The sequence below is a fragment of the Cydia pomonella genome, chromosome 1 (genome assembly GCF_033807575.1).
Source record: "Cydia pomonella isolate Wapato2018A chromosome 1, ilCydPomo1, whole genome shotgun sequence".
Classification (NCBI taxonomy): Eukaryota; Metazoa; Arthropoda; class Insecta; order Lepidoptera; family Tortricidae; genus Cydia; species Cydia pomonella.
The window spans coordinates 13,917,582-13,942,896 of NC_084703.1; the positions used below are offsets into that span (position 1 = coordinate 13,917,582).

At 35.2% G+C, this 25,315-nt stretch overlaps 1 protein-coding gene across 2 annotated transcripts; it reads right to left on the reverse strand.

The window, feature by feature from the left end:
- Positions 1-6,419: 6,419 nt before the first annotated feature.
- Positions 6,420-21,502, reverse strand: LOC133516010 (uncharacterized). 2 transcript variants are annotated; one of them, XM_061848682.1, is made up of 4 exons: positions 21,089-21,502; positions 15,406-15,472; positions 11,934-12,135; positions 6,420-6,906 (listed from the first exon to the last, which is right to left on the reverse strand). In XM_061848682.1, the coding sequence occupies exons 1-4, from the start codon at positions 21,143-21,145 to the stop codon at positions 6,603-6,605; spliced, it is 630 nt and encodes a 209-aa protein (XP_061704666.1). In that variant the 5' UTR covers positions 21,146-21,502; the 3' UTR covers positions 6,420-6,602. The 2 variants fall into 2 exon arrangements, with proteins under 2 accessions (XP_061704666.1, XP_061704675.1); XM_061848691.1 differs by lacking the exon at positions 21,089-21,502 and adding an exon at positions 15,565-15,700.
- Positions 21,503-25,315: the final 3,813 nt, after the last annotated feature.

Here is a 25,315-nt window from a genome sequence, read left to right on the forward strand (position 1 = left end):
AATTTGAACTAGAGGTGAGTAATAGTTTTGGTGGGCTAGCAGTAGATGACGATGTAAATATATTATGGGGAAATATAAAAAGAAAAATAAATAAGGCGGCAGATAAAATTATTGGGCGTAGGAAAAGACGAAAGAGAAGGAAATGGTGGAATAACGAGTGTGGAGAAATAATGGAAAAGAGAAGGAAATTTAGAATTCTCGCAGAACAGGATAATGGATGGGAAAGTAAATACAAACAGATACAAGTTGAAGCCAGAAATGTCATTAGGCGAGCTAAGAGAACGCACCTGGAGGGCATTGTCAGAGGGATGGAAACGTTGATAAGGGCAAACCAATCTCGCACTTTTTACAAAGAACTTTAAGAAAGGATACCAACCTGTCTCCCAACTACTAGAAGATGACAGCGGAAATCTCGTAACATCCAAACAGGACATAAAAAGCATGTGGAGAGACTATTTCCAGCATCAGGCGAAAAACACGCGAGTCCGCCGTGACAGCCTTCATGTGGAGGGTACCGTCTATCAGGGTGTTGACAAGTACCGCAAATTTGCGAATATGAATTACGGGGTTTTAATTAAGCTTAATTGAAAAAAAAAACTTCTTAATTCATGACTACACGGATAAATTCTATGTCTGGTCTGATTTATTACCCGTACTGAATTTACACACTGTGCAGTAACAATTTTTTTAACTTACCTTTAGATACCTTTTCTTTAGGTACCTGATATACTGTGGGATACCTAATTGGCGTATGAAATAATAAATTTTGAATAGGTAGTTAATTATAAAATAATAATAATCAGTCCAAGCTAATATGAAATTATTCATATATTATAATACTAAAACTAATACATACTAATTACTATACTAATTCATATATTATTATTATAAATAATACTCAACATTAATTACCTAATAATTTTATTTTATATAAAGTATGCCGGTCGAACAAACAACAAGCACTAAAGAAAGAATGCAACTTAGCACGATGCTTCTGTTACGTTAATCTATGTTCGCAATCGGTGTGTCTTTGTGCGTGTCACTCTCCCCGATTTGAACATAAGCTTATCTCTTTCTTTAATCTCATAAACATTTACGGTTTATATCATAGGTTTCCACGACACGGCGTCGCAACGAGACACGGCGTCGTATTGTACCGTAGCACGACGTCGTATCGTGCGGCGCCGCAACGTTACACGACGCCGCAACGCGAGACGGCGTCGCATCGTCCCGTCCCACGACACGACGTCGTATCGTGTAATTGTGTGGTGGTCCTTATAATGAATGACCCATTTTCTATCCATTTAGCAAAATTTTGTTATAATATTCAACATGTGTCAAGTACCCAATTCACTTTAGAAACGCGATTGGTAATCGCAAATCGATAGTGTAACCCTGAGATTAAATAAATATGCATATTGTCTTAAACAGATCAGTAAAATCACAAATATTAAAACTGCAATTTCCTGTTACCATGCCTATGTCGAATCAACCTTACGTTATGGGTAAATGCACTGATATAAATCGAGCATTCCTCACACAAAAAAGATGTTTAAGAGCATTACATTAAATGCGGCCTGACGAATCCTGCCGGCCACTATTTAAAAAGCTCTGTCTTTTGCCTCTTCCGGTGCTCTACATAAATGAAATATGCATATTTGTCCATATTAAATAAACAAATAAGTACAAGTCCATGTTTAAATAAAAAAGCGTGTGACGTATATCCTCGCTCTTGCCGAGACCCAGACAGACTACCTAATACCCCCTCTCGATTGACAAACCAAAAGAAAAGTTGTCTAGTTATGACTGTAAAAATATATAACAGAATTCCTGTCGAATTTCGCACAATGGATATTATTTAATTTAAATAAAAACTACATGATTGGCTTAACGATAAAAACTTTTATAATGTGAGTGAATTTTTTGACATGGGTTAAAATAACTAGCAATAACATAGGTACATTTTGGGGTTAATATTTACCTATCTATTGAGAAGGTTGATAATTAGAACCATAATCTCTCTTTAATGTTTTGTTTAGTTTATATTAATGATACATTTAGTTAAAATATTAGTTTTAGTTACCCGTTTGCACTGTGTTGTGCGTTTGGAGTTTTTCGTTAATTTACCGTCCTTAGCCATAAGGCCATAACCATAGTAACTTCATTAAATACACTTCGCAAAAAAATAATCACAGTTACGGCTTCGGATAACGCTATATGCATGTATATTCGGAAAATGTTGAAGATTTAGTTACACTATTTTGTTTCTTTTATTTTCAATACACAGCGTTTCCGAAAAGTCTTACAAATCCTGTGATAGATTTCCTATAGCCTTCAAGTTTTGGCAATACGTGAGCTTAAGGCTCTTTTCGTCGCGTACAAATATTTTTTAATGTATCGCAATGTAGATTTAAATGAGTATAATTGTAACAATGTATTTTTGAAACCTGCTCAAATAATTGACACAGTAAGCTATATCTGGTCGAGTACCAGAACTATAGTATTTTTTCAACTCGTTGGGTAGGCTCAAGTCAATACAATTTTGCGAGATGTGGCGGTTTTATTTGAAAAAAACAGCAACTCTCCTGTCAAATTTCTATATTTTATCTCCTCATTTAGGGGGGCAATTTTTTAATTTCGTGTTCTTCCTTTAATACTATCTCCAGTACTAGACATTATACAATTACAAATACAATTTCTATCGCTCGTATTTCAAAAGTCGCTTTTCACAGTTTTCCACAGATTTTCAAGGAAAAATTGAGCGCTTGAAATTAAAAAATCGGCCCCCTGTTCTTCACATTTGTCTAGTGGGACATTTCACGCCAAGCGGGCAGCGAAAAACATGTCAGGTTATAGAATTTGTTGAAATTTGCAGCATTTATACTTCTCGTCATCCTAAATCGATGTACATTTTTAGTTTTTTTTTTATTCGACGCTGTTTCCGGTTTAGAAGCATTTAAAAATTGAAGGAAATTTGAGGACTGGATTTTTCAAAAGCTGTTTCCGATATTACCGAATAAAATCAAAAATATGGTTTGTGAGGTTTCTCATAGAATATAAGCTGTTATTTTTTACAGTTATAATAACTTTGAAATTTATTATTTTTTTCATACAAAAAACCGGAAGTAAATTTTTAATATTAATTTTTGACTAAGTTCGGTATTTAAAAAAAAAATATTTTTTTATCTTAAAACATGACATGAAAAGTTTGAGAATGGGATTCGCAATAGTTTCAAAGACACAGGAACATAAGTACAAAGGTGCCGGTCAGGGCGCCGTACTGGCGGTTCCTTGGGTTGCGTAGCGGTTTGCATTTTAAAGTATGATAGTGATATATCTTCCAATACACATTACATAAACATTAAGTATAGTAAATATATGTAAATAATATACATCCATGTGCAATATTCTAATAATTTTAAAGTTAAAGAATATTTAAATTTACTAACATCAATTAATTAAAACGTGACCACTAACGCCATCTCTTATCTTTTTTAAATATTACTTAGTTCTTCATAGGACTCGCCGTTAAAAGCAAGAGTGAGACAGATTATAACGACTTATTTGATTGGTTTTAACGGTTATTTATGTCAGTGACGCTTGTGCCGCTTTGCGAACAGTGCGTTTTTATGATTGAGTGCCGTTTAATTAAGTTATATTATTTTGTGTTACGATACATGTTATTGTGTTCATCCCAGTATATTTAGTGATTTTTTATATTATGAATTACTACGGTAATCAATGTTTCAATCCATTCCACTTGCCAGTTCATCGTAAGACAAAAAATCTTCGGAAGATTTCAATGGGATTAGCTACAAAATGGAGAGTTTCATCAGCTGCTTATGTTTGTGAACATTGCAGGAAACGCCTTTCAACCGAAACTCCTCCAGAAATTGGTACAGATCCTGTGCTATCACAGAGTAGCGTCACATCAAGTGAATGTTCCCAGACTGTCAAAGACGAATTGTTTATTCCTGAGGAAAAGCACAATAATAAATCGTCGCAAATAGATAACACAGACGATTACGAAATTTTAAAACAATTAAAGGAAAAGTTTAATGATCCATCCACGTCGGCGTCTACAAAAACTTTAATTCTGACTATTGCACCGAAATCTTGGAGCGCTAATAAACTGGCAGAAGAATTTGGAGCATCGAGACGGCAAACCAACAAGGCAAAACATCTGGTTGATCAACATTGTGTGTTAACAACTCCTAATCCTCGAAGCGGAACTAACAAGCTACCCGTGGAAATAGAAAATCTTGTAAGAAGTTTCTATCTTCGAGAAGATGTTAGCCGTATTCTGCCTGGTAAAAAAGATTTTGTTTCAGTCAAATTAAGCGACGGTACCAGGTCTCACATCCAAAAACAATTAATTTTGAGTAACATTGAAGAACTGTACCAAGTATTTAAAAAAGAGTATCCCGACGTCAAAATAGGTCTAACTAAATTTTACACATTGCGACCCAAACAATGTATTCTTGCCGGAGACTCTGGCACTCATCTTGTTTGCGTATGTACTTATCATCAAAACGCCAAGTTGATGTTGAGTGGAGGAGATATCGATTCTCTCACATCAGGAACCAATATGCACCTAACATCCTATAAAGATTGCCTACGAATGATGATGTGCCCAAACCCAAAACCTATATGTCATTTAACGACATCAAAATCTACTACCAACGAACGTTGTGCGTCATGCCCAGGCCCTAATCAGATCCGCGAACATTTGAAAACAGTTTTCGACGAATTACAAGTGTGCAGTTTGAGCAATGGATAGGTACAGATCGTTACACGATAACCACACAAATTCTTCCGGCGGACGATTTTGTTGATAACTGATGCCAAAGTTTGGATGTTTTGAAGCCGCATGCATATATTGCTGAACAGCAATCGTCTTATTTTAAAACACTGAAGGATACTCTTGCCGAAGGAGAAATTCTTGTTCAATGTGATTTCGCGGAAAATTATAGCTTTGTCATTCAAGACGCAGTCCAATCTTACCATTGGAATAATGAACAAGCCACAATTTTGACATCGGGTATTACTACAGGGAGGGAAATCAAACAAAACATGAAAGTATTGTCATGATTTCCAACGATCTAAAACACGATACGGCAACATTTTATGAATTTCAAAAACAATTACACCAGTATCTTTTAAATAAAGGACTAATAGTAAAGAAAATTATATACAGTACAGACGGAGCTTCGCAACATTTTAAAAACCGTTTTAATTTTATAAATCTATGCCACTATAAAGAAGATTTCGACAGTGAAGCTGAAATTCATTTTCATGCCACCGCTCATGGAAAAGGACCATGCGATGGCGTTGGTGGAAATTTAAAAAGGTTAGCAACCCGAGCAAGCCTGCAGTTACCAGCGAGTAAGTCAATTAATTACAACGCCTGAAAGATTATACGAATGGGCAAAATCTGCTCTAACTGAAACAGTTGTGTTATACAGTTCTAAGGAAGATCTGCAAACACAAAGAGAATTTCTGCAACAACGATTTGAATCTGCTGTGACTATTCCGGGTACAAAAAAGTATCACGCTTTTATACCAACAATCAATGATGATCTCATCGTGAGATGAACAAGTTACAGTGAGAATTACAAAATTGTGAAAGTGTCAAAATAAAATATATTTTGTTATTACTTAACCTGTTTCATTAACCCTTTAAAAAGTAAACAATAACTACTATTTAGGTATCATACATACATATACTTAAGGTATAACTCAATTGATAAAAAAAAAAACATTTATATTGACGATTAAGCATTTTTATAAATCGTTTGCCTGTACGCTGATTAACCTAAGAAATCGCCAGTACGGCGCCCTGAGCGGCACCTTTGTACTTATGTTCCTGTGTCTTTGAAACTATTGCGAATCCCATTCTCAAACTTTTCATGTCATTTCTATGAACTACAAGCTACGTTTTAAGATAAAAAATATTTTTTTTAAATACCGAACTTAGTCAAAAATTAATATTAAAAATTTACTTCCGGTTTTTTGTATGAAAAAAATTATAAATTTCAAAGTTATTATAACTGTAAAAAATAACAGCTTATATTCTATGAGAAACCTCACAAACCATATTTTTGATTTTATTCGGTAATATCGGAAACAGCTTTTGAAAAATCCAGTCCTCAAATTTCCTTCAATTTTTAAATGCTTCTAAACCGGAAACAGCGTCGAATAAAAAAAAAACTAAAAATGTATATCGATTTAGAATGACGAGAAGTATAAATTCTGCAAATTTCAACATATTCTATGACCTGACATGTTTTTCGCTGCCCGCTTGGCGTGAAATGCCCCTAGTTTTACATTCACTTTCATCTACGTTTTAAACAATTTATTATTTTTAAATGTATACTTTTTTGCTAAGCACTCTATCGAAGTCTGAATATTTACTTTCATGTAACCCCAATTAACATTCCTCAATAATTCTTCAACATTCTTCATTTTATAGTAACTACTATTTGTTCATATTTGCAAGCATATCATAAATCATATACATAAACTAATATATAAACTGTTTGGTTGTTATCAGTTTTAACATACCTAGAGACAATAGTCATAATAACTTTGCCGAAAAATAATTATTGTCCAGGTGTTGTTGTTTCTTGCGAAGCTGAAGAGAAAACAAACTCTTCTACCGATTCAGGCAAGAAGGAATTGAAGTTATTGAAGACTTTTGATGGAAATCTATAGAATTGGGAAAACGCTCTTTCACTAAACTTTCTGAATTTGACCAACTCTGTATGTTCTGAATCCCAAGAGTCCTTAGGCACCCAGGGTAATGCTTTCCTCATCCAGTTAGGTACCTGAGCATCCATATATTTAAAACGGCTATACCACACTCCAAGCGCGTCGTGAAAATTGCCTCTCAACCAATGTGGTAATCTAAAGGAAACAATTAATTTTGTATTAGTTTAATCCAGGGGGGCGACATTTAGAAATGTAGTTAACATTAGTAAAGATGGCGGCGAATTCTATTAATGGGATCCGACATCCTACTTTTGCGTACATTTGAATTCTGAGGAGGAACATCTCTATGTATGAAAAGTGTCCATCAAAAAACATTAAATAGGCGGCGCCACAATACACCGAAATAAAATGTCATAGACCTAGTATTTATATAGATGTGCTATACGCGTGCGCCCGTGAGGGACAAAACATACACAATGCGACAAAATTAAAAACACATTTTAACATTCCTGACAACATACCCAAAACAACCTACGTAATTTGGTCGGGTTATTTGTTGCCCCTCACCCATTTCATCTCTAGATTATTATACCTCTATGGTTCATGTAATCCATGAGCCTACCTACCGCCACCGGAGAGATTAGGAACTACTCGTATTATTTAAGCCTGTACGCTGGTCATTTTTGCAATAGTTCTGCCATAAGAGATTTTCCTCCTTTTAATTCCACACTTCATAATGCAAACTGCATCACCAGATGTCACTATAAAATTGATACAATTTAAAGCCAAGCAAAAATAATCTGTAAACAGAAATATGATTGAAATGTACTTATTATTTCTTTATTAATTTGAAAGTGCAGAGCAGAGTAGAGTAAAATTGGAAAAAGCATTAAACATGAGTAAAATTCATTTAGGGAAATAATTCCAATAGTCCCAATGTTACAAAACCTGGAGGTTTAAAATTTTAATATTACTCAAGGCAATGCCGGGAGCATTAGATATTCTCGACGACAAGAAGAAAATACCATGCTTGGCGCTCATTGCAACAAGCGATCAAAACGCTATGGTAGAACACTTTAAAATTTAAAAAATTTAAAGCGCAAAATAAATTTTGTTTACGATAAACATGTCCGACCACACTACAAATATTTGTGTGATTTGATTCCGCTAAGTAAGACGAACTAGAGTAGAGTGCATATATGGAGGAACGTGCTTAGATAAGACAGCCGACTTATGCCTGAAATTCATCCAGCTACAAGAAGGACGTCACGAAATCATTACTCATTTATTTATTTGAAATTTTATTTTAATTTAAGTTCAAATAGATGTTAAGGTCAAATAAGGAACGCTCAGTTGAAAATCAGGCATGTTAGTTATGTTCACATGAAAGGTCTCGGTCATACTGAGACTCAAGTCACAGAAGACGAGTGTAGTTAGTTTGTGCTTCTGGGCATTTTCCGCTAATCGACAACTATTGTGCCTATTTTGCGTGAAACGAGGTAGCGCTACTATAACCACCCCATCTCCTCCACGACGCCTAGCAATGTTTTCAGGTTGCTAACTGCCTCCTTTAGTGTGTATACTTCTACCTGTTTGCAGTCTAGAAGAATGTGTTTTGTTGTTTCCTCTTCTTCCATGCACGCTCTGCACATGCGGCTGTCTGTTTTACCCATATTGTGTAGGTGTTTGTTTAGTGTGTTATGTCCTATTGTTAATCCTACTATTTGACGTAGTTGGTGTCTAGGAATTTTCAGTAGTATTTTGGTGAGCTTGTAGTTCAGTTCCGGTAAAATATCCTTGGTCGGCCTGTAGGTGTCCATTTCATTCCAGTACTTAATTTGCAGTTGTCTGTGATGTAGGTCTAGCTGGTTATGTATGTAGGATAATGGTAAGGGTATGATGGGCTCGGGTTCACATGCCGGTGTTTCTGAACCTTTCCTGGCCAGTTCATTCGCTGCATCGTTTCTTCTTGATCCACTATGCCCCTTTATCCATTGAACTGTTACTTTGTTGCCGTTTTTACTCACTTCCGTGAGGCTTCGATGACATTCGAGTATATGCTTTGAATTAAATTTGTCGCTGCATAGCGCTTGAAGTACTGATTTACTGTCTGACAGTATTAGTATATTTTCGAGTTTTACTTGTCGTCTTGTTATGTCTATCTTACCAGAGACATCCATGTATGTACGCAATTTTCGTTGGTGTGTGAAGAGAATTGTGTAAGTAGGTCTTTTTTGGGTTTACCGATAGGTCATTCTCCTTGCACTATTTCTCTACTATTGTCAGTGCTGTCTGAGTGAGATCGCACAGTGTGCTTATTACTGGGCCGCTGATTAGTATTACTAAGTCATCTGCGTCCCCTATAGTCATGAAGTGTTTGTTGTTTAGTTTAGTTATCAAATCGTGTACCACCAGGTTCCAAAGCAATGGTGAGAGTACTCCTCCATGAGGGCATCCTCCCATGACTAGTGCCTGGTGATTTTGATTTTCGGATAGTCTTACGTGTATTACTCTCTGTCTTAGCATATTCATAATCCATTTAATTATGAGCGGATTGGTTCCATGTCTTTTTAATGCTTGCTGAATGCTGCTAAAGTTAGTCTTGTCAAAGGCTCCCTCTATGTCGATGAAAGTGCCTAGGCAGGAGTTTTTCCTTGCTAGCGCATTCTCTATGTTGCTTACTACAGCATGGAGAGCTGAGTCAGCTGATTTACCTTAACTGTAGGCGTGTTGGTTTGGGTGGATTTCTATGTTTTTTAGGGCCGTGTCCTTCAGTTCTCTGTCACATAGTCTTTCTAGAGTTTTTCTTCACATGAAGGATGTAAGACGAGGGTAATGCAGCTTTGTACACAACGATAAACAAGGGTAAAAAGAAGAACAATTCAAAGATAATCAGAATCTTGTATGCCAAATTGAAAGCAATAAACACACTTGCTTTACTATAAAATATATTTATAAATAAATAACTATATATATATATTAATATCTTTCTTTTAAAACCTTTTCTACATAATATTAGGTCTAAATAGGTAGTTTACAAGTCAATATTTTGTTTGGTATCTAAAAAATGACTTGTAAACTGTCCAAGTAGACCTAATAATTATGTAGGATGAAAGTACACATATTACGGATGCATATGTAGATGTGCACGCACACATACATAGATTCGGACTGATGCAAATCAGAGATAGCGCTTTGAAATGAGTTTCCAAAAAATGCTGCTCTCTTTACCTAATGTAACTTTACTCTCTAGTTGAAGTCAACAACAAACAAAGAGAGAAGTCGTTTTTTAAACTTTGAATTATTAAGAGCAGGAAGATGATACAACTACCACATATTATTAATTTAATATTTTTCTGTGAGGATTTTCATGGGGGTGACGTTTAAAAATAATATTTCTGTGAGTAGTCAATCAAGCATATGGGGCATATACATACAATGCTTTTGTGTACTACAGACGATTACAATGACGAATTAATAATTACATATTACAAATGACTGATGACGAATGGGCCAAAACTATATAAGGTGTCTCAATAACAGTGCACGATTTAAATTTTGTGTTTTTTTTTTTGTGTGTGGCATGTCTGCAATTTGACAGCTATCACCTAAGATTGTTCCGATGAATAATGAATTAATTGTGTGGTTTTAAGAAACCACGATTTAAGTGAAACTTTTTTCGAATTGTAGGCATTAAACTAATTTTTTCGGAAAATTATTCGCTTTGGGGAATTATTACAAGTATTTACAAGATATCCAACAAAATAATGACTTGTAACCCGCCCAAGTAGACCTAATATTATGTAGAAAAGTTTTAAAGAGTGAAATGAAAATAACAAAAACAAATAAAAAAAAATAAAACAAATAAATTAACAAATAAAGTAATAATAGTTTTATTGCTGTAAATTTAGTATACAAAGATCATACTAATAAGAGCAGGTTAAAGTACCAAGTTGGCTGAATCCACCGCTTGCCGCTTCTTACTCTATATCCATTTCCTTTGCAATAATTGTCATTAGGAGAATTTCGGGAAATATCGACACGCCACGCTCTGTTGCTCCGTACATAGTTGGCTCCAGATATTCTTTAAAATGAACACATGAGTAATGATGGCATGATTCGGATCCATCTTGTAGCTGAAGAATTTCAGGCATATGTCTTATCTTTCGTTTAAGCAGGTACCTTCATAGATGCGCTCTAGTGCCTCCCACGTATCTTTAGCGGAATTACATCGCATGATTTTATGCAGAATCTCATTGGACATATTTGTCGTGAACAAAATTAAAATTGCGCTAAGATTGCACTATCATATTTTCAAACTTATAAAGGTCTTTCTCATAGCTAGTTGCCGTGAGCACCAACGATCGTATTTTATTTTTACCTTCGATAATATCTACACGTCCTGGCATTGTCGTGAGCGTTTTTAAAATGTTAAGTCTCCTAAATAACCTCACAAAAACCTAAATGTAAATAAATCCCAACTTAATGGCTCTCCAATACAAAAAATATTAATAATTTGAAGTATTTACTCGTATGTGTATGTACATATAGATCCCTAAATTACGTTAACTTTCCGCGGAGACCGCAGGCTGCTGCTGGAGCAAACTTTGAATAGCGCCGCCGATTGCCTGGTGACATGACAAGCTGTCACCAAAATCAACAAACAGTGAAAGTAAAAAAATATAATGTTTACCCATTGTTTACCCATGATTATGGGCTTACTGCTCGCAACTGCCCACTCCATAAGAAAAACTAAATACTTATTGTACCGACCTCGCCCCTACAGCCTCCTAAGTGTATAACATTTTTTTCATTTAGTAATCGCTAGTCGATTCACGGAATTTAAGACAATTTTTATCTTGTGTTGTACCTATATAATTGCTTTAGATCTAATAATATTAAATCCTTTTTTTTTGTTCTTATTTGTAGGTACTCGTTGCTGTTAATGTTTTATAATGATAGTTGTTTAGAATATTTTATATGTATAGTGTTTATGCCTTCGCAACCGTGCCTGAACCTGCCGGAGTTGCTGCATTGCCCTGTTTGCGCGGACGGCAAACAATACAAATGTCGGCGGGGTCTCGCTATCCATACGGCTTACCGGCATGGCATCCAATAACCACGTGGTCGATTTCTAGCGCTTCTCAACTCAACCTGCACAATCTTCCTCCGCCGCTGTCGCTCAAATAAAGATGTGATATCGGTGATATATTGTTACTTACAATTGTAGAGTTCTCAAAGTCCATCTGTAGATGCCAGTGTAGTAGAGGCCTGAGGAGGGGTTCATCGTATCGTCTTCGCTCGAGTATGTTGTGCCCTTCAGCAGTCCGAGTATGGACGTCATGATGTCGTAACCATCTACCAACACCACTAACCCAGCTCGGATATTTTGCTGATTAGGTTGGAAAGCTGCTATCGGGGGCTCTAGAAAATGGAGAAAATGGATTTATTGAGTAGTTTACTGTAGTAAACTTTTACTTAGTACTTATCTCAAAACAAATATTTGATCTCCATACAATCTTTCAACCTTTTTCACCACCTTAGGGGATGAAATTTCAAAAACGCTGAAATTAGTTTTCTTTTTAAATAAAATACCTTTTTACAAAGTATCAAGTTCCTAGCTTAAAATAAAACTTGAACCCCATACAAATTTTCACCCCCTTTTTAACCCCCATAGGGGTCGAATTTGTCAAAATTGCTTCTCACCCCTTGTACACTTTATAAATGCAACCAAGTGTGTAAATTTCAACTTTCTAGCATTTGTAGTTTCGGCTTTTGCATTAGTCTTATAATATTATTAATCTTATAATCTAAACATACATTTTTAATTTTGTAGCTCAAAAAAATTACCTTAAGGAATTGCATTCTCTAAAGTCTGGATCACGTGTGGCTGTAAATCAGCGTGTATGTTACAACCGTTCATTTTCATAATTTAAGCTATCTTCGTAATTAGCATTCCCCACCAGGGGCCATAGTTCACGTCGGCTACGTTATATTTTAATTTTGATCCCATTTTTGAAATTATCGTCCCACAAAACCATGGAAACGATACCCATATTGATATTTTGAGATTTCAACCACATTGCACCCCCACCAGGGGGATAATTGTTCACTTCGGCTACGTTACATTTTAATTTTGATGCCATTTTTGTAATTAGCGTCTCATAATACTATGAAAACGATACCCATACTGTTATTTAGAGATATCAACCCTATTAGGGACTTTTCCCCCTCTTAGTGGTTGAATTTTTAAAAAACTTGAAACACGTGTTTACTCGTTTATCTTTAGGAATACTCCTGTGAAATTTGGAATAAAATAGTCTAACTAATCTTGTTTCCCCATACAAACTTTGGACCCCCATGACACCCCTTTAGGGGAAGAATATTGAAAAATCCTTTCTTAGTGGACCCTTAGACCTTATAAGGAACCTACTTGCTAAATTTGGACTTTCTAGTCCCAGTGGTTTGGGCTGTGCGTTGATTTAAGTGAGTCAGTCAGGTCTTTCACGTTTATATATCTAGACTAGCTGTTGCCCGCGACTTCGTCCGCGTGGAATATTATCTTGAATATTTTACATCTTTAGTAGGTGCAAAACATTTATTACAATACTAATTTTATAATCTCAGTAGTGGCTTTGCTTTCATTCAACGCATTCTTAAGTAATTAAGGGGATACATTTTGAAAACTTGTTAAGGTTTGGTACCCAAAAACGGGAACGTATTACTAAGACGTAAGACTCCACTATCTGTCTGTCCGTCCGCCTGTCTGTCACACGGCTGTAACTCATGAACCGTTATAACTAGACAGTTGAAATTTTCACAGAAAATGTATTTCTGTTGTTGCTATAATAAAAAATACTAAGAACAAAATAAAATGAATATTTAAGTGGGCTCCCATACAACAAACGTGATTTTTTTACCGTTTCCTGCGTAATGGTACAGAACTCTTCGTGCGCAAGTCCGATTCGCATTTGGCTGGTGACCTTTTTTCTTTTAAGTACACGTCATACTTGTAACCTGATGTGCTAACTTCAAGTTTCTGGCCATAGTAGCCTAGTTCAATGCATTACTCCTTATAAACGCTGAAATATGCGCATATACAAAGTTTCAAGTTCCGCATTTGATTGATCTGTATACTCATTTTTAACCTCTTTTTCACCACCTTAGGGGATTAATTTTCAAAAACACTGAAATTAGTTTTCTTGTATTTTAATAATATATCTTTTTAACGAAGTTTTAAATCCGTAGCTTAAAACAAAACTTGAACCCCATCCAAACTTTTATCTCCTTTTTACCCACCAGGGGTTGAATTTCCAAAAATGTTGAAATCACTATTTTGTAATAGGGTATTATAACTATCTTAGAAGTTTCAAAGCATTTGTAATGGATTCAAACTTTCAACCCCTTTTTAACCCAGTTAGGCGATGAATTTTTAAAAACGCTGAAATTACTTTTTATGTATTCTAACAATATGCAAATATACAAAGTTTCAAGTTCCTCACTCGAAAAAAGTTTTGATCTCCATACAAACTTTCAACCCTACCTTGAGAGATGAATTTTCAAAAACGGTCAAATTAGTTTTCTTCTCCTTTAATGAAATACCATTTACGAAGTATCAAGTTCCTCGCTTAAAATAAAATTTGAACCTAATACAAACATGCAACCCCATCTTAACCATTTTAGGGGATGAATTAAAAAAAACTGCGAAATTAGTTTTTTTCCTTATAATAATACCTTTTTATGAAGTTTCAAGTTCCTAACTTACTATAAAATTATGAACCCCAAGACAAACTTTCATCCCCTTTTATACCCCCTTAGGGGTTGAATTTCCACAAACGTTGAAATAGCTTTTATTTGTAATCGGCTATTATGTCGTTATAAGAAGTTTCAAAGAATTTGTAATGTATTCCAACTTTCAACCCCTTTTTATACCTGTTAGGGGATGAATTTATAAAAACGGTGAAATCACTTTTCTTTTGTTTTAATAATATGTCCATGTATAGAGTTTCAAGTCCCGCACTCAAAAAAAATTTTGGTCTTCATACAAAATTTCACCCCTTTTTCATCACCTTAGGGGATGAATTTGCAAAAACGCTGAAATCTGTTTTCTTATATTTTAATAATGTATCGTTTTATGAAGTTACGAATTCCTAGCTTAAAATAAAACTTGAACCCTATACAAACTTTGGACCCTCATTTCATCCTCAAGAAATACTACTGAAGTATATACTTAATGTACGTGTACGTGTATGAAAAGTAGAGTGTTTAACTAGGGTAAAAGGCACCATTTCTGAAAGGTGTCCTTTATACCTTGGTTAACAATCTACTAGACATTTACCTTAATTTGCTATCTAAATATTTTAATAGACTTGATTTTTAAATTAATAGATAGTCGTTTTCTTTTTAAAATGTGCTTCATAATTAGTCTCCAATATAATAATTCAGTTGCTAAATAAATAATCTTGAAATAAACAAAAGCTGTAACGCCATTAAAATAATGCTCATTGAAATATTTTAAGCCAAATACCAAACTATTAATTTTATTACTTATTGTTAGTTGACCTGTTAAATACGTGCCGTTAGTTTTTAGGAGACTTGTACGCGATGGCATCTAGTGTCTAAGCAATTTAGTATTCAGAGGATTCCAAATTAAGTAAGGTGAAGTTGATATACAAGGCGTTTTCATGTTTATACCTGTAGTAGGGATAGCCAAATCTATGCCCAGTCGGGGTCTCCAGAAGAAGGTGCCCGGTATGGCGCCCTGAAATGCAATATTTCTATTTATTTACACAATTGAAATTACAGAACTAAAAATGTTACAGTTGAATACGCTTTTCTTCATGGAATACAGACCATGATGATGTGATACGTTAAAAGTGATCATTGATTTTTTAGGTAAAAAATATTTGACCTATTTGTAATGAAATTGTCGGACTCCATTGAAACCGCAATGGCCACCTAGACATGAATTAATAAACAACATTTTTATCACATCGTCATCACTTTTCCTCGCTATTTAGGCTAAAACTTTTATTTAACTAGTGAGCCTTTGTTAAAACTAGTATTAATTTCGTATTTTTAATCAAACGCATTTGTCGCAATTGTCGCTAAGTCCTGTGGTTAAAACGAATAGTTATTCACTGCTTTTTCTTAGTCAAAACTACATAAAAGGTGTTACATAGTATTTTGGTATAATAGTAAATTACTATAGAGGTCGGGAAACGAAAGGTTGCAGGGCAAGTAGATACAGACCGGATAGGGATACCCGGCTGGCAACTCTGTTTCTGGCCGAGTTTTTCATAGTGCTTTTGTCAAACTTGCAATGAAATAAAAAAATATAGTCAATTTGTTTTGTGGTGACTGTACCACCTTACACGCCTTAAGTCCGCACGCCTACCGCAAACCACGTTCTACAGCCACACATCGAACGTGGTTCGCGGTAGGCCCTCTGCACGATGCGCCACTGCCGTTGCTTAGCAACGAATATGCACAACAGTTCTAGGTTTACACAGCTAAAAACAAATTACGAATCTAAAATTACTACTATTAGCACAATCGCATTAAGACCAACCTCGAAATCTCTAGAACAGGCATAAAATTTGGTATGTATATAAATTAAAGGCCCGTTTTTCATCCTCACACCATTTGACATTTGGGGACCTGGAGGAATCGCAACCATGTTAGAAAATGTGTACCATTCAGGAGAAATTCGCGTTTTACTCTAAATCTACATTCTTTATGAAAATATAGTGTAAGGTAACATTAAAGCTTATTAAATTCTACACGATAAAGTCCTGGATATCTTTGCGGAAAAAATACATCTTGTTATAGAAATACTCGCTGAACCTAAGTTTAGCGCTTATACACTTCCAGGGGACATCTTATATGAAACTCGGAGGAATATGAATTCTATTTTTAACTATACATTTGTACGTGAGATACCCCAATGTTAACATTTTACTCGACTGCGACTTAAACAGAAAAAAGGGTTATGGGTTTAAGTACTGATGATTTAGTACACCCTGTATCTTAGGATACTGGACGGATTTTAAAAAATGACGTATTGGTAGATTCCTCTTACCCTCACAACTTGCTTACTTTTGTTTTATTACAGAAAAATTAAACCAACCGTCTTGAGAGGACTCTGAATATTAAATCATATTTATTCTTCTAGCGCCTAAATTATTTAGCGGATTTCAATGAAATATACATCAGTAGATCCATAATTAGTGCACGAGTGCTAAGCAATACAAAGTTACTAAAATTAACGGAGGAAAACTTTTTTATGGCTAAATAATGTGATTGCAAAAACAGATTTTAGGTCTTAAATTGGGTTCAAACAATAGTGACAGTAATCAAATTTCAGTCCGATTGTGGTATATTAGAATAAAGGCACCAGTGCTCAGCCATGCACCAGTGGTCAGCCTTTCTTGCTTGTAAATATCAAAGTTTTTCAGATTTTCATGCCAAAAGTAGGTGTTATTATAGATTAATAAAGTATGAATTGACAAGTAACTTAATTTTTAAAGAATTGTTTAGCATAAACCACAACACTACTTCAAAGAACTGCTGTCTTCGGACATGAAGGGATATGTCATATGCGCCATTTTTTTTGGAGCGTCACATGGTATTTTGATCAGACGTTAGCAGCCGAATTGTGATATTTTTTTAGAAGCATGTGCACTGCTTCACGTAATTAATACTTAATTTATCTGGAAAAAGTAAAAAAATATTATAAATCCATATTAAAGTAACATTTTTAAGGGGGCTGCCTATTGGGAACTACTTTTTTGTACAAAATCCAATAGTCAGCCTCCCCTGGCCGACTACTGGGTTTGAGGCAGTAATTTAAAAAAGGGTCGTGAACCCGGAGGTCAGCCGATAGAGGCTGAGCATAGGTTTCAAGATTTTTTTTATTTTCAAATGTAATGTAAGTCGTTAAATCAAGAACCTTTAAATATTTACATTATTATGACTTTATTTCATTGAAATACATCAAATACCCAGTAGTCATCCTGTGGCTGACCACTGGACACTAAGATCACGGAACTCAGAACCCAATAGCCAGCCGTTAAAAATGGGATGGCTGTAGACTGGGTACTTAAAGGCTGTGTATTGGTAGACAGGGGGCTGATTACTGGCAAAAAGGACCTTGCATTATATTTAATCAAATATTTCCATGAGCTAAATTAAATTACGTTTTATTCTTTATAAAAATTAAACTTTATTAAATTATTGATGAGTAAAAACATTCATAATTCTTATTGGTCAATTAGTAGGAAAATGAGACGTTCTTGAACATAGAAATTTCGTAAAAAGGCTGACTACTGGTGCCTTTACCCTACTTCAGTTACTTTAGTTTTTCTATTTGCCATTACAATGTTTAGTGTTTAATGCCTTGGGACAATGACGGCTGTCATCTTCATACAATTTACAATCTCAAATCGCAAAATAGGTTGATATTAGCTTTCACCGTGTCAAGCTAACCGTTTTCCCGGCCTAGCGCCAAGGTCCGCTTTCCTACTTAATCTTCTTCAGTTTGCCCGGTCTTCGGCATCCTCAGGTGTGAGATATTTCTCTCCCATGTCCGCTGTCACAACTTCCAGCCAGCGCTTCTTAGGCCTACCGTGGCCGCGTGATTTAGGACCTTGGACAGTGAGGTTGAGGCATCTATTTCCGATGTAGTCTACTGGTCTGTGGCTTATATGCCCATACCATCGGAGGCGACTTTCCTGTAGCTTATCCGCTACGTCACGGATTCCGAGGCTGCCATGGATGTGATCGTTACAGCAGCATAATGTAGGCTAGACATACCATTCATTTTTTTATTGAGGGAAGTCTTTTTAAGTACCTTTTATTTTAGATAAGTAAAAACGCTGTAATACCTTTGATTATATTTAAAAAGGTGGTATTTAGGCTAAATTTATTAGACCCGATTTTTTTTCTCCCCATTGTAAAAGAGAGGCATAAAGTCGTATTAACTTACTTACACTCTACACTTTGATTATTTTAGACATTATTAATGTCTTAAGTTCAGATCCGAATAAAATGATTTAGCTCGAAATAAAATGATTTCAATTTCAATATACTTCGAGCCACTCCTTTCTGGACAGCCCATGAAGAGAAGCTAGAGCAAAAGTACATAGTTGGGCTAGCACAATGAAGAAATCTAAGACAAAGAACCTGTAGATATTATATTACTTCATAGAATGAAAAAAAAATATGTAAAAGAGTACATATATCGTCTGAAGATAGCACGGAATAAGAAATACAAAGAAGAATATCTACATCTTAGAAAAAGTATTGGGGACACAAGGAAATTATGAAAAACGGCTATATCCATATTGATATAAAGAAAAATGTATGAACATACGCTTATTAAGGATGGTCTTTGAAAAAGATAGATGGAGAAAAGATTAATGTTTGGCAACGAAAAATGGAAAGGAGCACGCTCGGACTAAAACTATCAGACAGAGTAAGAAATGATAAATAAGTAAGAAGAAGATAAGGTAATAAACGGTAATAAGGAAGATTACCAAAGTAGAGCATGCCAAGAAAAAAACTCAGCAGCTAAGTGGCAATGGGCAGTTGACATATGTAGGATGGACGATAATAGGTGGACCAAACGGCTGACATAATGGTTTTCCTATGATGATAATAGAAATCATGGACACCTGTTCAAAGTGTTTAGAATAAAATAGGTAAATAAATATTAAATTGTAAGTTATTGTAAGGTAGTAGGTAAGTAACAGAAAAAGATCAAATATAAGGGTCTCAGCCTTGAATACGATTTCGTGCCTTTTGGCGTCGAGACTCTTGGCCCGTGGGGTCCGACCGCGTCTACATTATTCAAAGATTTAGTTAAAAAATAGCAGACGCCACTGGTGATCGTAGAGCTGGCAGCTTCCTCGCACAGATAATAAGTATTGCGATACAACGAGGAAATGCTGCCAGCTTCTACGGCACCGTGCCGCAGGGGGATAGTTTTTAATTATTTATTTTAAGATTAGTTTTATTTATTTTTAGGTTTAGATTTTAAGTTTTATAGGTTATATGATGTGCTAAAAGGTAGTAATTGTAGATATATTATTTTTCTATTAATTTGAACAATTACCGCAGGGCGCTTTGAAAGTTTTTGTATTGATCGATTGTGATTGACCTAAAAATGACCTTGCTTGCTTTAGTAGGTTAATTAAGCTAATCACTATACAATTTTGAGGCAACAGTCTGTGAGCCAACTTCCCTTTTATAGGGTTCCGTAGTCAACTATCTCGGAATCCTCATAGTTTCCATATCAGTCTGTCTGTCGACTTGCGTGATTGTTACTAATCGTCAGTACTTTGGTGAGCTGCACTTGGCATGGGTAGATATATGTTTAATCCAAATAGCCAGTGTGAGAAAATCTAAAAATCAATCGAGTTACGAGATCGGTTTTAGAAAAAATAAAAAACTGCCATTAAGTATATAAGAGGGGTTTTAATCAAGGATAAATGCTATAAAAATAATCACACGAAACCTAGACTATATTCAATCAAAACCTTAAAAGGGTGAGGTTAACTCCATAGAAAAAAAAACACAAAAACATGTCTAATTTAATTTATTGTTTGTTGTAAAATATCTTTCTCCTGCATATCATAGCAGTAGAATTTTAGTAACAATTAAGGATGCCTCACACTAGAACGGCCCGGGTCCGGGCAGAGGCTCCCGACACCTCGTTTTCTATGACGGATAATCAGTGATCACGTGACGCTTTCTATAGAAAACTGAAGTGTCGAAGGCCTCGGCCCGGACCGTTCTACCTATAGCGTGAGTCATCCTTAATTGAGATTGGTTCAATAACTTTTATTTTTACTTATGGAGCTGCAATTAAAATCATAATTTACAAACATTTAAACCGCTAACGAGTAATACTCGTATACATAAATAATCCATTTGTTTTAAATCTCAATAGTTTTTTTATCATTACCTTGCCAGGGCCCAGCGACAGGCTTATCTCATTTACTCCGATACAAAAAGACAGTGCGCGCGCTTTCGGTATTGACTGCCTTATATTATACTACTCTTTGATTAGACCACACGGATTTCTCAGGTTCGAAAAGAGGAATTTTTGATGAAGACCAGAAAATGATGGAATACAGTTTTGTGAAGTCAGTTCTCTCTTTTTTAAGAGGTTAATTATTACATGTTTAATTTGCAGGTTTAGAGCAGGTAAGTGAACATGCCAATAGATTATGTATATAAAAAAAAACGTAATATTTTTGCACTTTAATACTGGAGTTTGTTGCTTAATAGTCATCTTGAAACATTGATAAAGTTTATTATTAAAAACCTGCGCAAAAATATGTATATGACTACTAATAAATAACCCCAAGCTTACCTTACTCACTGCAAGAAGCATAATCAAAACGAAGGACAAAAACTCTTTGTAAAACATTATAAAAATTTATATTAATGTGGTTCCGTGCTCCGTTTACACCTTGAATGGAAAGAGACTAAGAAGTAGTAGCTAAAATAGAGCATCGGTAGTTGATCGTTTCATGTGGAATGTTGTTAGTGTTTTCCATTCTGTTTTCATAACAGAATCTATGGCTCGTGGCGGTGTATAGATGCGTCGGATGTCGTTTTATCAACAGGGTTTACCAAATAGGTCGAGATTTTCGAAAGCAATCTCATTTCAGTTCGGACAAGTGCGGCTTGCCTCTCATTTTTCGTCGTATCACTGTTGGAAGGATGATGGTCCATTGGTGTGACTATTTCGCACGGCACGTATTTTTCAAAGTAAAAGTATAAACAATAAAACCGGCCAAGAGCATGTCGGGCCACGCTCAGTGTAGGGTTCCGTAGTTACTCTTCCGTCACAATAAGCTAAACTGGAGCTTAAAGTATAGTAAATTGTTAACCAAGGGATGAAACGGTACCTTTCACCTGAGTTAAACAAATAGGCAAATTTGCATAATCAGTACCTAATTAAAATAAGTATTTTTACTATGAAGGGAAAACTTTCTGCGATAACTCAAAAACAGCTAAACTGATCATGTCCGCTATAGTTTTCATTTAATGTCTTTCTTAAGCTCTACTTCCACGATTTTTTTCATATTTTTTGGACCTATGGTTCAAAAGTTAGAGGGGGGGGGGACACATTTTTTTTTGTTTCGGAGCGATTATCTCCGAATATATTCACTTTATAAAAAATATTTCTTGAAAACCCCTATTAGTTTTGAAAGACCTTTCCAACGATAACCCACACTCTAGGGTTGAAGCGAAAAAAAAAATTCACCCCCACTTTACGTGTAGGGGAGGTACCCTAAAAAAAATTAAATTTTTAGATTTTATTGTACGACTTTGTCGGTTTTATTGATTTATATATCCATGCCAAATTTCAGCTTTCTAGCACTAACGACCACGGAGCAAAGCCTCGGACAGACAGACAGACAGACAGACAGACGGACATGGCGAAACTATAAGGGTTCCGTTTTATGCCATTTGGCTACGGAACCCTAAAAACCGCGCTCACCAGTGCTGCAGCAATTTTACAATGACTTCATATCGGAGTATGAGAATAAAAACTAAAAATTTAATTTTTTTTGGGTACCTCCCCTACACGTAAAGTGGGGGTGAAATTATTTTTTCGCTTCAACCCTAGAGTGTGGGGTATCGTTGGAAAGGTCTTTCAAAACTAATAGGGGTTTTCAAGAAACATTTTTTGATAAAGTGAATATATTCGGAGATAATCGCTCCGAAAGAAAAAAAAAAATGTGTCCCCCCCCTCTAACTTTTGAACCATAGGTCCAAAAAATATGAAATAAATCGTGGAAGTAGAGCTTAAGAAAGACATTAAATGAAAACTATAGCGGACATGATCAGTTTAGCTGTTTTTGAGTTATCGCAGAAAGTTTTCCCTTCATAGTAAAAATACTTATTTTAATTAGGTACTGATTATGCAAATTTGCCTATTTGTTTAACTCAGGTGAAAGGTACCGTTTCATCCCTTGGTTAACAATTTACTATACTTTAAGCTCCAGTTTAGCTTATTGTGACGGAAGAGTAACTACGGAACCCTACACTGAGCGTGGCCCGACATGCTCTTGGCCGGTTTTTGTTTTTTGTGTCAGACAAATTTCATGCGTTGTAGTGTATAATTAATAACAAGTGATTAACCGTCCCTACGGCTACCTTTTGCTGCATGATGTACTAGGCTCATGTATGTATATAACCACCAACATACAAATTCACGTGTACGAAGTCGCAGGCAACATATGAGTTAATACTGCCATCAAAAACATAACTTGTATAAAAAAAACCAAGTCTCGCAACTCAGTTCTTCTACCGTAAAAAGTAGTCCGACCCATGTAATACCAAGTCGGGGACCTTGTGTCTTAAGTTATTACGTAATTAGCTAACCTAACAACATCTTATAGGGACCATATCAATATTAAACATCGTTTATCCTTTAAATAAATAGTAGAGATGTGCCTAGTCGGCAAAATGCGACGAATAGTCAGCTGCCAGGTAGCTCTTTCAAAAAAAATAAGGAAATAAAATAATAAACTACCATCATTTAATCAAACTTCTTTATTATAAGTTTAGAATCACAAAAAGAGCTATATATATATATATATATATGATTTTAAAACCTAACCAGGTTATATTATTATGAACAAATTAACTGTCAAGTACCTTCAATCAAGTTAAGAAAAATTAAAACCACACTCGGTAAATTATTAATTGGTTAAATTAAAATAAAACTTTAATAATTTAACAGAATACATATAATTTAATTAGGTATGTTTTTTATGTATCTACTAAGGGTAGATTGTGGTGTAGGAACGTTAATACCTTTGCCCGCTCAGGCAGCAAACTACTGCGCTTGGCTTCATAGATATTCCCAGCCTCAGAGAAAAGTCACTCACTGTACACTGAGCTACTGGGGCAAAATAGATATTTTTTAGCTACGCGTGCCAATTCTGGTAGCCTAGAGCGCTGCCACCATCCAAAGGGATCTTCTTCTTGCTTAATGACTGGCGCAGCACAATACGAGTGGAGTGCATGTGCTGCGCTTGTTCTCCCGTCAATGGCATCTACAATTTGAATAATTCTTGGTAATACTGCCAAAAATTGCGATGAATTGTTGACTCTTACTCATTTTATTGCCTATTATTATTTTGACTAGTATCTGGGCTGCAGGTTTTTTGGTCGATATTATTGTCATTAAGATTTATTTGAGTTTCGTACAGAACCTGTGACTTAACAGTCCCTACATTTTCTTCATCAAAAAATTGCAGCTTGTACCGGGGATCGATTAAAGTAGCCAGAGTATATAATTTATTTTTTTCTATGATAATTTTTTCAAATCGGGTCTTCATCTCATTCGTTAGCACTTCTTTAACTTGCATTATCTGGTTATTTTGGTCCATATACTTTAGCAAGTATCTTTGCAGTGTTTTTAAATGAGGTATTACTTCGGATATCGACGAAAAGTTGGAACAGGCAATTTTAGTTACCTCCTCAAATGATTTTAGCAGAGCAATGTACTTCTATTACGTTCCATTCAGCACTTGAAAGATTCTCAAAATTTATATTTGTTTTAGTTAAATACAAAGATATCACTCTTTTTCAGTTAAATACAAAGATATCATCAACCTCCTGCTGGTCAGAATCTCCGCCCCAGTTCTGAAGGAACTATATTTGTGGTCCTGAAGGGACATCTTTTTCATAACAACAGGACTCTTTTTCATTTGTCCATGTCATTATGTTGTGACATTTTCGTCATAAATGAGAGGAATTCAAAGGGACAATTTTAACATAACAAAATACTGGTAGTAGAGCAGCAGTAATTGATCCACCCTAATTCTCCAGAATACTGTAATTTAGGAATACATTTTAGTATTCAATGAAATGATAATATCCAAACTGTAGTTGTAGTCATTTTTAATCACCTTTCGGACCAAAATAAACCACGATCTTGCATCTGCCTCGATCCAGTTCGGGTAAATCACTCATTGGTTTATATTTTCAATAATAAGGTTTTATGATAGTGTGACCTCGTATTTTTAAGGTCGGATGTGAAAATTACAGATCCGTAGAAAACAGAATGAAATCGTCATACTGACTGCTAGGCACAGGCAAAACAAATATTTTCTTTTCATGAGCAAAATGACTTTACAGCACTACATTATATTGTGGTTATTGGAATGAATTTTCCCCACAATATATTTTCAGTAGCGTTGCAAGACTTGCAAGGAACCAAAATATATTCAAAGTCATAAGTAAATGTGTCAAGTTTGTCAAAAGTCATAAATAAGTGAAAAAAAATGAAAAATGAAAATGAAAATGATTTATTTCATAAATGTTGGGTAAATGTTTCACATATGACAAACAAGGTTGGGTCTTCCTAGTAGGTAAGAAATACCTGTGTCAGGAAGTCCCGCTCCTCCATAATAAACAGTGGTTGTTTGTAACAATTTTAACTATTTAATTACTTATCTATAACTTAAAAACTAGAAGTACTTATTACTCATTACGACGACAGAGCAGTTGTAGTAATAATAGCCTTACGGCTAAATAGGAACCTGTAGTTGGGTGCGTCTGTGTGTGCGTGATAGTG